This window comes from Etheostoma spectabile, chromosome 21 (genome assembly GCF_008692095.1).
Source record: "Etheostoma spectabile isolate EspeVRDwgs_2016 chromosome 21, UIUC_Espe_1.0, whole genome shotgun sequence".
Lineage (NCBI taxonomy): Eukaryota > Metazoa > Chordata > Actinopteri > Perciformes > Percidae > Etheostoma > Etheostoma spectabile.
Window position 1 is genome coordinate 4053307 of NC_045753.1, and position 13820 is coordinate 4067126.

A 13820-nucleotide genomic window follows, 5' to 3' on the forward strand; every position below is an offset into this window, starting at 1 on the left:
GAAAGGCTTTCAATGACAGCATCCACAAAGACTTTAACCTCTGCCTCGTCTTTTTCCTTCTGAATTATTATCGATAAGGATAATAATGTCAAAAGTGAACTTCATCAGGCTTAGCCAAAATCTCAGCATTCTGGGAGGGAGTTCATCAAGAGCCTTGGTACTGTAATGGGAAAATTACATTCAACCAATGATTTTCATGTTAATTATTCATAATAAGATCTCCAATGCCTCTCAGAGTATATGACTTCTGTATCTGTCATTTGTGTGTTTCTCCTTGATGGAAGACATCTGGGTTTGTTATGACTCCACACCAGTTCCTTGAAGAATAGATGACGTGGAGCCTGACAGAAACAGTTGCCTAAAACGGTGTTTATCATAGCAGGTCCCAGGTCGAGACCATAGCCTATCCGAAGAGAGTAGATAAGACCTTAAACCTTTAATTCAGTTTGCAGCCTTTTTTTTTTTTAAATTTTGTTTCAACAAGGTCTCTTCTCCAACACAAAATTCCTCCCTCGCTGTAACATGAAACCTCCACAACAGTACTCAGGAGTGGCACTAAAAGCTTAGGGTCAGTCTCTAACTTTAACTTCAGTCCCGGGAAGTAGGGCGTCAGCCGTTCGTGCCCAAGTTGCAGCCAAAGCCTTCTTTTCAATCTGTGCATAATGCTTTTTGGCCTGAGACAGGCCTCTGGTGATGAACTTGTTCCATCTGTCTGTTGTCGGCTGAGCACAGCCCCCAGACCAAAGGATGAGCCAACACACAAGTTTCTACTGTGGTTGAGTAACTCTACGTACACACCGCCACCGACTTGAGCGTCTAAAGTTACCGTAAGTCATACATTTTCAATGGAAGCCGGCTTCTTTCAGCAGCTAACGCCAGCCGCCAATCAGAATATAGGGGTCCTTCGCACTGGCTGATTCCGGGGAAACATACGATGTAAGCTTTTGTTCCTACCATAACATTAATTCTGAGGACAAGCTCATAATCGCCGTTGCTGGGTTACCTATCTTTTATGATATTACGATTTCTGCGTACAGGGACCAGTTACTGCTGGCCACATTGTCTCTAAACGGTCCGCTCACAGTGAAGTCCTGCACTTGGTTAGTCCGGCGGCTCCACACTCTGCCTGCACACTGCTGCGGCTCAGCGGCTAACGAGCGAGCTAACTGCTACCAGACAATAGGCGACCAATTAAATGTAAATGTGCTGTATTTATATAGCGCTTTTTCCAGTCGTAACAACTGCTCAAAGCGCTTTTACATCTACAGGAAACATTCACCATTCACACACATTCATACACTGTGGCCGGGGCTGCCGTACAAGGTGCCACCTGCTCATCAGATATACATTCACACACATTCACACTCCGATGCGCAGCACCGGGGGCAACTCGGGGTTCAGTGTCTTGCCCAAGGACACTTCGACAATGACTGCAGGGGCGGGGATCAAACCACCAACCTTCCGATTGGCAGACAACCGCTCTACCACTGAGCCACAGCCGCCCAATTAACGCTACAAATTCTGTCATTACATATGTAATTCATAAAAGGTTTCTAATGTCAATGCAGTGACTGTGTGTGCTTCTCCCATGGTCGAACATATAACGCTGCCACGTCAGAGCGGCCAAAGCGTCGGAAAGCTTCCCCGTACTAAGTCGGTTAAGTCATGTTACGTCCGCGTGTGCAAGTGCAAAGTGGTCGATCTTGGGCGCACGGTCTTTCTGGATGTCTCCAAACATGCTTATTTGGAGCAGAGTTTATTTTTAGATTAATGTTTCTAAGAGGAATTGTGATGAGTCTGCTTGTCCAGTCTGTGTTTTATTTCCTAATGGTTGGTCCAGATATAGAAAATTAAGTATTCGGATGCATTGGAAACATGCACAAAAGTGACTTTTAGTTCTTGATGTATAGTTTTTTTGGTTCCCAAATTTCCGAATACAGTTTAGTCAGAAAAGGCTAAACCACCTTTTTCCTTTCTGTCTTTTTTTTCTCCTCAGGGTTGCACCCTGTCCCCTCTGCCTCCAATCAACATTGCCATCCGTTTTACCTACATTCTCCAGGACTGGCAGCAGTATTCGTGGCCACAGCAGCCTCCAGGTAGGCACATACAAAACGGGGGATTATGTGGTGACACATTACACAATAATCTTACGTAACAGAACACAGGAGTTGCGGGTCTACCGCTGCCTCGATCTGATAACTTTTTTTGTGTTATGAGACTTTGGTGAATCCGAACCGACCCAAAGTCATACATTACCATAAACTAACTAGCTTAATTTCCCCATGAGAAAATGCCCGCTGGAGGCAAGGTCAAGCAGAGAAAATATTCTAAATATAGCGTACACTTAAAGGGGGGCAAAATACATTTTGCAGATCCTTTGAAAAGCATGACAGTGCTTAGCTACTGTGTTGGTAATCCTGTCTCCTTCTCTGCTGGCCGCTGATTTTCAGTTTTTCCGTTTTCAAATACAATTTTAGCTGTCACAATGTTCCTTCTCCAAGCTAAGCACATATATGTGGTTACATGTCTCTAAATGGATAAATATATCAGTACAATACAGAGCCCTCTCTCCAAGTGTCTACTCGGCCATTGGTTCCAATCTAAGCTGCTCCAAAAATGCTTAAATAGGCATTAAAAAAGTTATTTCTAAGACATAATAGTACAGTTAAATTATAAATAAACTGAATGTAAACAGAATGTATGAAGGTACAGTATGTAATAAATGTATATTCATAATGAAAAATAGTAAAATATATCTACACAGATGTAAACAGTTTGTATAAAAGGTAACGGCTGTAATGTAATTAACAAGTGATGAGGTTAAACTCGATTCCTTGCGTTAGAAAAACAATTTGTGGACTGTGAAAACCTGGATTTATCTTATCTTGGTAAGAGGGCTCTCGACCACTTGTAAAATATTCAATAAATTAAGAAAGAAGGCAAAATAAGAAGACATTTGTGAATCCCAGATCTAAAGGGTTAAATAGTAAGTACAGTATACAAGAAAATATTATAAGTATAATTAATGAAGGGAATCGTGGATATGAACAAAAAGGGGAAAGAGGATATTTCTTGGTATATTGCTTCCTGCATAAGAGCCAATGTAAAACCAACAGCGCAAATGCCAGTTTGAAACGGAAGAATTTTTGATTCTATACAAGTGGGTAGTCTTCTACTTTTAAGATAGTTCAGGGTCCAATTTAAGACTGTCCAGTGTTTCAGTATCTTGGATGTCTCTCTTTTTTAGACACACACCACATCCTCCTTGATTTCACTTGCTTACTGGTGAAACTGGGCGTAGCAACCAAACAAATTGAGTGTCCACGGACTTATGAATGAATGTGTGTTATCTGGAAGACGCAGGCACTTTCTGCATTCAGGGACATTCTTAGCGAACTGTCCTAAACTTTAAACAACCAACGTGTTTTATATATGTGAATGTATTTTTTTTTTTAGAATCCAAGAATTCTTTAAAACAAATGTTTTTAAGTGTTATTTTTGTGCATATTGCATACATGTTGCACACATTTCCCACCAATTACACTGAAAATGCCTTAAAGAATCTATGTATGTGCACTTGGTATCAGATGTGGAATAATGGCAGACCTAGGCAGTGTCTCCTGTCTCAGCTATTAAATGCTGCAGCTCCTTTAAATGTATCTTGGCTCTTTGGTGGCCTTGTTTGTCCAACATATGGATTCAGTTTTTGGATGTGAACAGATTTGCTGCTGTGCATTGCAGCTGTTTTTTTTCCTATTGTCTCTTTTCTTTCTTTCTGGTAGACTTTGACACACTCCTTGGAGGTGAGGTGGGAGGAGTGGAGTTTGGGAATCTTCCATTTGGAGCCTGTGAGGAGCCAATCAGGTAACACTGTAAAAGTAAAGATTACGAGGGGTCAAACAAAATACAGGTCCAACAATATATTGTCTGTCTTCCAATAGTATGATAAATTACAATACATATGGTGCTCTGAATGGATTTTCCTGCTCCCAGCATCGCTATTTCATGAATGAGGTAAAATTGAAAATAGGTTAAGTGGGCTGTTTTCCAACAGCTTGGACTTAACATAGAAAATACAAAAAGATACCTTTTCACAGGCATTTTGTGTTCATAGTGATTGATATTGCAGAACTGCCAAATCGTGATATTATTGGTATCATGAGCAGTGTATCCCATCGTGAGGTAACTACTACAGATGGCAGTACTAAAACCTAAACCTACAACCAAAACTGAATGTCTGTTTCCTCTGGGCTTTGATTACATTTCAATTCTCCACAGTGAGTGCAGTAGATGTAAGAACGTAATCACACGTACAGTAAGAAGATGTGATTTAACCTCTCACATCTACCTTTTCATGTCTTTGTGATTAAAATAGAATTAACAAACATATTGAAAACAGTTGAAAAGTTATTACACATTGAAGCTCACATTGTGCAAAACAAAAATAATTATTTTTTTCTCTGTTTTTTGATGTAGTGAGCTTCATCTTGCAACCACTTGGCCTCACCTGACGGAAGGCATAGTTGTAGATAATGACGTCTACAGGTAAGAGTGTCCTGGATTTTTTATATGGACTTTATCTGTAAATCTTACTGTAATGTTGTGCTTTCAGGACACACACACACACACACACACACACACACACACACACACACACACACACACACACAATGTTTGTGTTCTTTCTGAATAATAAGACAAAGTGTATTTTTACGTTATTTTCTGATTGTTTTATGCTGTTACTAATAATTAATTGTTAATAAAGACAGAAAAATCCTTGCCTTGTACTGACCAAAGTAGGAAAAACCGTTTGCTAGCTGATGTTATCATTACCTAGCTACTGAGCATGTGCGACCCCCAACAAAGATAGAATAGAAGTGAGATGTCTCTCTGTAGCTAAAACAAGTGAGATGTCTCACTCTGTTGCTAAAACAGAGACCCGAAAACGCAGGGTGAAAAGAGGAGCTGCAGAAATGTGCAGTACAATACAAAATATGGTGTAAAACCTATTCTGGTACAACCTCTAAATGCAATTATGAACCTGAAAATGAGCAGAATATGGGTGCTTTAACATACAGGTAAGATGCCATGGGCATATCATCTGCACAAATCTTGAACAACCTAGATTTAGACCGTCGGCCATAATCTGGGCAGAATTTTGGAACAGCAACAGGCTTTGTGATTTAATTAAATCTGCTCTCTTTTTTTCTCTCGGTGTGACCTGGCAGTGACCTTGACCCTCTTCAAGCTCCTCACTGGTCAGTCCGAGTCAGGGCAGCTGAAAACCCTCAGTGTTTACTCGGTAAGATGAATCCCTTAGTCCAGTAGACATTTTGAAACACGTTTTCTGCATCTATAAAAAGTTTTTAAAAAATAAGGCAATAAGACGATTTCCAATACACATCTTCCTGTTTCAAGAAAGTTTTGAAAGCAGGCAGTGTTTTATTAAATTGAATGCAATCATCTTACCTCGTCTTGTTTCAAGACATTGACATATTCCCCAAACTACAGTAGGGAAGTTTACGATTTTTTATTTTATTTTATTATTCTATATATTATTATTATTATTATTAGAGGCTTAGACCCTATTGTTATTGGCAGTATTATTATTAGGGCCAAAGCTTCTTTCTATTATTATTATTATTATTATTATTATTATTATTATTATTATTATTAGAGGCTTAAACCCTATTGTTATTGGCAGTATTTATTTATTATTAGGGCCAAAGCTTCTTTCTATTATTATTATTATTATTATTATTATTATTATTATAATATGCACCTGAGCTCATTTTGAGCTGCTTGGGCTACTCAGAAATGCACAAAAATTGGTATACATATCAGACTTGGTGAAAATTGCAATCTAACATGGGTCTCAGACTTGGCCTTGGCAATGTATCTTATCCATACATACAAAAAAGCCTCTTGGGGCCACTGCCTAAACCCAGTAGGAGGTGTGCTTTATGTAAATACATTTTCAAATTATGGCTGATTTGACCATTTTCAGGGGTTTTACTTTAACAAACTCCTCCTACAGATTTAACACAATTGACTTCAATATTGATCATTATAATCTAAAAACGTTTGCGAAGCTAAATAGCAAAGCTTTTTAGTGCCTTGACAAACGTGAGCGGAGAATGGTGTTGATTTTTTATGTTTTTTTACTGCTCAGGCTGGCCTGAAGACATCTACACGTCAATATTGAGATCTAATCATAGCGCCCCCTAATAGCAAGAGGAAGGTACAGTCATTACACTGTGATTCTTCCTCCAGACTTGTGATGTTATCTGAGTCAAAGGGCCATTTCCCTCTCTGAGATAGTAGAAGTATGTTTGGCCACCGTGGTAGTGATAGCTTCAAGCAATATCTTTATAGGGCCGTGGGCCAAGTTCAGAGAGGCCGTCAATTCGGCAGCCATGCTTTTCCGGGATTTTTCAAGCTCAGTAACGATCAATGTTTACAACAATTTGACCCATTTCTATCTTTCCATGCAGGTGACGTTCTGACAGAATTCTTTAGGCTCTGCTGTAGGAAGGAGTCTACAGAAGAGGTTCTGGGAAGAGGACTGGCTGAAGAGGACGTCAAAGGTCTGTTTAACACTGGAATGGATGGCCTTATTTCTCAATGTAATGTCACTAGGCAAATCATAGTCTAAAGCATGGAGTCTACTACCTCTTCCACTGGTGTTTGTGAAATGTTTACTTAGACACTTGCTGATCTCCACAATTTAAAAAAGTTAGAAATCCCACGAGATCTTGCCAGATTAAAATGTGACAAGATTTCTCGTTGAGGTGGTGCAGAACAGCAGCCTCAAAATTAGGATAGAAGATCCCCGTCCATTCTCCAAAGTTGACTCTGAGTTTACTTTTGCAGAGCAATAGCGGAAGAAAAAAGCTTCCCAGTGAACCCAGCGTTCAGAGAGAGTTACGGAGCTCTCTCTCTCTCTCTCCTTCTCTTTTGGCCGAGACACACGTCTCTATCTCTTGAACCCAATCTCGTGTATCGTCTCGTGAGCTGGGTGTCTCGTCCTACCCCTACTAAAAAGTGTTGTTCCCTTTGAGATACAATATACAGATACAGTATTAAAGGGTACAAGCAGCTGAAATGGGTTTCCTCAGGAGGGGGGCTGGCGTCTCCCTTAGAGATAGGGTGAGAAGCTCAGTCATCCAAGAGGAGCTCGGAGTAGAGCCGCTGCTCCTTCACGTCGAAAGGAGCCAGTTGAGGTGGTTAGGGCATCTGGTAAGGATGCCTCCTGGGCGCCTCCCTAGGGAGGTGTTCCAGGCACGTCCAGCTGGGAGGAGGCCTCGGGGAAGACCCAGGACTAGGTAGAGAGATTATATCTCCAACCTGACCTGAGAACGCCTCGGGATCCCCCAGTCGGAGCTGGTTGATGTGGCTCGGGGAAAGGGAAGTTTGGGGTCCCCTGCTGGAGCTGCTGCCCCCGTGACCCAATACCGGATAAGCGGATGAAGATAGATGGATGGATGGATACTTGATACAGTATTAAATATTAGATGGGAACTGCTTAGTGTGATAATGTAATATATAATAGTGTGATAATAGCTGCTGTTTTTTTCCCTGCAGAAAATAGTGACATCAGCTCTGCTTTATCGAAGCTGACAGAGCCAGCAGCAACCGTGCCGATCTCCAAACTGTCTGTCTCCAATATGGTGCACAGTGCCCGAAAGCACATCCGACGCCACAGACGCGTTGATGAGTCTCCACTCAACCCTGATGTACTCAGTTCTATCCTTCTGGTAAGGGTTAATCACGTTTTGTATGGATATTATCAAAGAAAACAATTCTAATCATAATTCACAGCCCCACTGAGCGTGGGCAGTAGTCACTGCCATTGCTGTGGTGGTGGAGATTTCTGCACGCAAAGGGAATAAAGACTGAACCTGTGCCTGAGCCAAACTTTGCCGCATGTCTGATTCACTTCATGTTCGCATGACAACAGAGCTTTCACATGCATAATGAATGACACTGATTAACATTACTTCCATCTGGCTCTAAATACAGGACTTTAAAATGATATCTGACATAACAGCCTTAGAAGGTGTGTGTGTGTGTGTGTGTGTGTGTGTGTGTGTGTGTGTGTGTGTGTGTGTGTGTGTCTGTGTCTGTGTCTGTGTGTGTGTCTGTGTGTGTGTCTGTGTGTGTCTGTGTGTGTCTGTGGTCTTGTCTGTGTGTCTAAATGCCAATTAAGCCACAATACTAGGTTAGACCAATATCAAAAATGTATGGCAGGCAATTGACTTGGACAGTGATGGACAGTGATGGACAGTGATGGACAGTGTGTGTGGTGTGTGTGTGTGTGTGTGTGTGTGTGTGTGTGTGTGTGTGTGTGTGTGTGTGTGTGTGTGTGTGTGTGTGTGTGTGTGTGTGTGTTGTGTGTGTGTGTGTGTGTGTGTGTGTGTGTGTGTGTGTGCACCAATTAAGCCAAGATGCCAGGTTAGACCAATATCAAAAATGTATGGCAGGCAAATGACTTGGGCAGTGATTGATTGTTTATGGATTGTTTTTATGTAAATGTTAAATTGAATTCCCTTTTTGTGTGTTAAAGTGTGTGTTATTTTCTTGCATGTCTCAGTATCTCTTCCCAGATGCGGCTGTGGAAAAGTCATCAGAGAATAGCAAGAGTAAAACGGCACAGTCAAACAGCGGGAAACCTGAACAGAATAAAAACTCTTACGATGTATGTTTGTCCCTTCACCACTTACACACTGACAATTTCACTGGGTTTCTAGCCAGGTGACATATTGTTGTTTGATCAAATTTATTTTTTTCAAATTATGTATTCATTTATTTTTATATATTTAAGAAACAGTGACAAACAATACACTGAGATGGAGAACGCGTCCCAGGGCCCTAGCCAGGTCACATCTAAGGTTCACTAGTCAGTCAATGATGCATGTTTTAAAGAAAATTGTACATGTAACAAACACTTTTAAACACTGCCGAACCATAAAAATACCCACAATCATTGCAAAAAGCATTACAATCTTCAAACAATGGGAAATGTAATTACGCACAAAAATGACAAGATATTATGCAAACCTTTGGGAAAGCGTTTCTTGACACAGTGACTGTATACAGTCATCTATTTAAGTCATATTTGTGTGTGTGTATTCATCGTTCCCCATGCTTTCTATCTCCCTGTGTCCAGAACCTTTTCCTCCAGCTGAAATCAGCACCCAGTGACAGTTTGACCTACCGACTGGCGCTGTGTGCGTGTCTGGTCAACTACAACCACGGCGGGCTGCGTGCTGTCGCACACCTTTGGCAAGAGTTTGTCTTAGAGTTGCGCTATCGCTGGGAAAACAACTACCTCATCTATGGGTGTGTACGAAACACACTGGGGCTACTCTTTGGCTTATTTTAAAAGGGCTATAGGCATAACACCACACATATGGTTTAAGATCTGCATCTAGCCACTACCAGTTGTCGTATTGTCAAAGAGGAAAGCTGTCATTTTTGTGATTTTTGCATATCTTGATCTTCTCAACGTGCATGTAGTTTATATTCAGACATTTCATCACTACCTGTTTCTAGTATTCAATCACTGATAAAATACAGAAATCCAAGTATAATATGTTTAAGAGGCAATGTTACTATTTTTGCAAGGTATTTGAACCAGTTCAGTAGTTCATGTAGTTGTGTCATGTGTTTCCTAATCTTCAGACTGGCTGGTGGAGCTCCGGATCTTCGCTGTTGTCTTTTGCATCAAAAGCTCCAGGTAGCCTTTTATACAAAATGCATGCAGTGTGTGTTTGAGCCATAAGGAAAAATTATTAAAGTAAATCAGTACCTATGGTCATTCCCAGTGGGAAAACAAGACACTCATAGTTAAGGAAGGCCAAGGTTTTACTTTTTCAATGACAGATCTTGTGTTTATTATTATTTTATTCAATAATTATACATGTTAATGCAACAATTACCATTGTTGCTATTTATTAGTATGTACTGTCTCTTTATTAGAGAGACGATACAATGCATAGCGATATATAACTATTGGACTTTGCTAATGAACTGAGTAGAAAAATCAAATAAAATGATCAATGTAGTCTGGAAAAAAAAGGGTAAAATTACTGAAAATAAACAAGCAGCGTCAATCTCGCCAGCATCCCCGTTACTAGGCAACATGAATGAAGCCTGTTTGGTCTAGGTGTATGATTTTGAGCAAAATTTGCTCCAATCGTTTTGCTAATATTTAGGCCAAAATGTTGTAGTGCTGTTTAAAAAGTTCACAGGTCTATAGTTAAAGTCAAGCAATTCAGCCCATCCTTTCCCTGCTTAAGGATTACTGTAATAGCTGCTTACCTCCAGGAGGGGGGGGGTGTCTCCACTTCCTACAGCACCCAGTCAAATGTCCTAAGAAGTAAGGGTGTCAGAGGTTCTCGAAGCATCTTGTCCCATTCAGATGTGTACCCATCTGGCCCAGAACTTTTATGCGATATAAGGCCCGAGATTACATTATTCAATTCATCCCCCAAAATTGGTGCACACAGAGATCCATTTTGGGTCTCAGAAACTGTTGGGAGGTGTAGTTCATCAAGCAGAGAGTCTACCTGATTAGTGTTGTCTAATCTGGGTTGACTATATCAATACTTATAGTAAATTTCAAAATTCTGATTGTCATCGAGGTCATATTTTATTTGGGCATCTTGTGGTCTCTAGTCCTTTCTGCTTGTTGTTTCTTAATCAATGTGCCAATAATTGCTTCATAGTATCACAAATACTAGTTTTTTAAGTACATCTCTTGACTGAAGGATTTTAATCGGTTGCATTTGATTTTTCCGTTTTGAGTTCAATGTTACATATGTGTGATACTTTTTTAAATAACCTAATATTTAAAAAAAAAAAAATCTAAAATACAAACAGTCATTAAATAGATACATTTTGTATCCCCTTATAAACACAATTCAACATGGGTGTAATATACTATTACTATAATAACGTGAAAATTGATAAAGGCACAAAATATACTACAACCTCTGTTGTCTGCATGCTCTGAACCCCTCTACCCTTCTGATACTTAAGTGACTGTTTAACAAGCACTAATGTCAGCTAGCGTTAGATTTGGGCTCTGTGCGGAAAACAACAGATTTATACCTCTTTCTCACTAATGATCAGGGCTCAACCCGTCTTTTGTTATTTCAAACCAAGCCAGTCAACACGGGTTGATCCCCTGGCAATTCCGATATGATGAAGGACACAACACGAGAGCAATGACAATAACAATTACCTTGCATGCTGAAAATGGGTGATATTTAGTGGACAGCTTACAGTGTTTTTTACTTAAATTCCACATATTGCAGTATATATTAATTCACCCCAAAAATAATCACGTATCTTTAACATTAAAAAAATACTGAACAGCTTTGGCATTTATCTTCTGGAAGAACTGCATACCCCAGTACCTGCGGTACTGTAGAAAAACCAGCACTCAGATAATATCTCTAGATAATATGTAGAATATTAAATAATTAATGAGGGACCAAGCTGTGTGTACAATGACATTCTGTGCTTAAAAAAAAGTGGAATCTTTTCAACTTATACTTTTATGTTTTAGCAATGGCACCACTCCCACTCGTTCTTATTGCAATTGTTGTGTCCTGTCTAAATGTAGCTGTAAGTAACATTAAAGTCTGAAGACAGCAACAAGCCATGAGTTCAACAGAGAAATGAGGACAGCAATGATGGGTATGTCATGTCTGAAAAGGCCGTATTTTCCTGCACAGATGCTGAACTGCTGCATCGAGAGGAAAAGGGCCAGAGATGAAGCTCGCAAGGTGCTGGAGGGAAGCAAAGAGAGAGAGCGTAAGGTGTCTGGTGGCTACCAGAATGGCCGCCCTGTACCAGAGTCTGCAGCGTCATCAATAACTGCATCCACGTCAACGAAGGAGGTGTCTCAAGGGAAATCCTGGGACTCGTGGAGCGACAGTGAGGATGAGTTCTTTGAGTGCCTGAGTGACCAGGGGGAGACAGAGACTCCACATCCTGATGTAGAAAAGCATGGCGGTAAAAGCAAAGCAGAGGGTAGGCTACATCCGTATAACAACATGACTCTACTCAACTCTACAGAGCCTCTCTATGTTCCTGTCACACAGGTAAGGATCTATCTGGGTCGGTCTCTTTTGCTCACTCACTTACACACTCACACATTCATGAGTTATTTATGAAAACACATACACTAGTGGTCAAAAGTTTGGGGTCACTCCATTCCCATTCAACTCCATTGTAGACAGAATACCAGCTGATCTGAGTGGGTGGCTGATCTTTAATGCAATATCTACATTGCCCATTATCAGCAACCATTCATCCAATGTTCCAAAGGCATATTCTGTTCATTCATCTGATATCATTTTAAAAAACTAACTGAGAAAACAGTGGAGAACCCTTTTGCAGTTATGCAAGCACGTAATGTAATCTGAAAACTTCTGCCCTGGTTAAAAAAACAATGCAACTGATCTCAGCAGGTAATCTGTCCCCAATGGAGTGCAAAGGAAATATCTATAAGGACCGCGAGGTCATGATGTTTTAGTGTTTGTTGCATCATTTTAAGCCGAGATAGGGTGGTTGTCAGTCGGGTACAGAACGCCGCGTGATCACAGGCTTTCATGACTGTCCACGAAGCCGGTATCTAACATTAGCTACCTCGCTGGGCTGTGGAGTAATGTCTGGCTATGTCAAACTAGCGTCTAGCAACATTGATGCTGTGTTCTCAACCTGGCAACCGCCGTGATCGTTGAGTCCGGGGAGGAGGGGCCGGGGGAGACAACTCTCTCCAGTATTTTATTTTTCTAAAATCAGAAAATTATGAATATTTTTTGTGCTGTGTTATGTTCACTAACTGTGTTCCCAAAGCATCCCTGAGAAGCATTGTTATTGCCCAACACCAAGTGGCGTACACTAAGTAAGACATTTGTGCTAAGGTACCCACTTGATTTCCTTATTCCAGACTGCTTGATCCTCATTAGCCTCAGTTGAACTACACAGAACAGCAAGATTGTGAATTTTGCCACTGAAATTGCTTTAGTGAGGGATCTCTTTGCAACCACTATGGAAAAGGAAACAATTACAGCAACTAATATTATCAACTGACCTCTATGCAAGTTCAAAAGGACATGTCAGTAGTGTTTCAAGACTTAAAAGATGTGAACCTATTCTTGAGAAAATCTCCAAACGAATAACAAATCTTACTGTGTCAAGTGCTAGTCAGAACTTCATCTTTAAATAAATATGTATTCAAGTAAATATATTACAGGCATGTGAGCTATAGAAACTTTTTGTGAGGCTACATTTAGAAAAGTTATTGGGCTTACATGCTCAAACTACAAATTAACAAAAACTTCAGTGCAAATGAGGCAACTCTTTTAGTGAATTAAACTACGTTGATGCTCCATTGTGTATGTTTGATTTTTAGGAACCCGCTCCCATGACAGAAGATCTGTTAGAGGAGCAGTCTGAAGTACTGGCCAAACTAGGCACTTCAGCTGAAGGGACCCACCTCCGTGCCCGGATGCAGAGTGCCTGTCTTCTCTCTGACATGGAGTCCTTTAAGGTGAACCAGGCAGACATACACACATTAAATCCATACTTGTACTTTAACAAGTCTATACTTGTTTACATCAATTTGGAGCTTAATCCCTGGTTATCATCATGTGCTAGTTTCCTTAAGCAACACAAAATTGCTGCGTTGTGTTTATGGGAATGGACAAATGTATGCCACTTTGACACTTAACTCTGCTAAGTTAATGTAATGTAAATAATCATTATAATATTGTCCTTACAACAATTTACAAAACTCTCAAATG

At 40.4% G+C, this 13820-nt stretch overlaps 1 protein-coding gene across 3 annotated transcripts in view; it reads left to right on the top strand.

The window, feature by feature from the left end:
- rab3gap1 (RAB3 GTPase activating protein subunit 1) overlaps positions 1-13820 on the top strand; it is a 44724-nt gene that overhangs the window by 13412 nt on the left and 17492 nt on the right. For all 3 annotated transcript variants that reach the window (XM_032502845.1, XM_032502846.1, XM_032502847.1), the window contains 11 exons: positions 1997-2096; positions 3783-3864; positions 4477-4545; positions 5229-5302; positions 6495-6587; positions 7585-7757; positions 8594-8698; positions 9170-9342; positions 9685-9739; positions 11745-12113; positions 13430-13567. In XM_032502845.1, the coding sequence (XP_032358736.1) occupies positions 1997-2096; positions 3783-3864; positions 4477-4545; positions 5229-5302; positions 6495-6587; positions 7585-7757; positions 8594-8698; positions 9170-9342; positions 9685-9739; positions 11745-12113; positions 13430-13567 (1431 nt within the window). The remainder of the gene's footprint in view (positions 1-1996; positions 2097-3782; positions 3865-4476; positions 4546-5228; positions 5303-6494; positions 6588-7584; positions 7758-8593; positions 8699-9169; positions 9343-9684; positions 9740-11744; positions 12114-13429; positions 13568-13820) is intronic.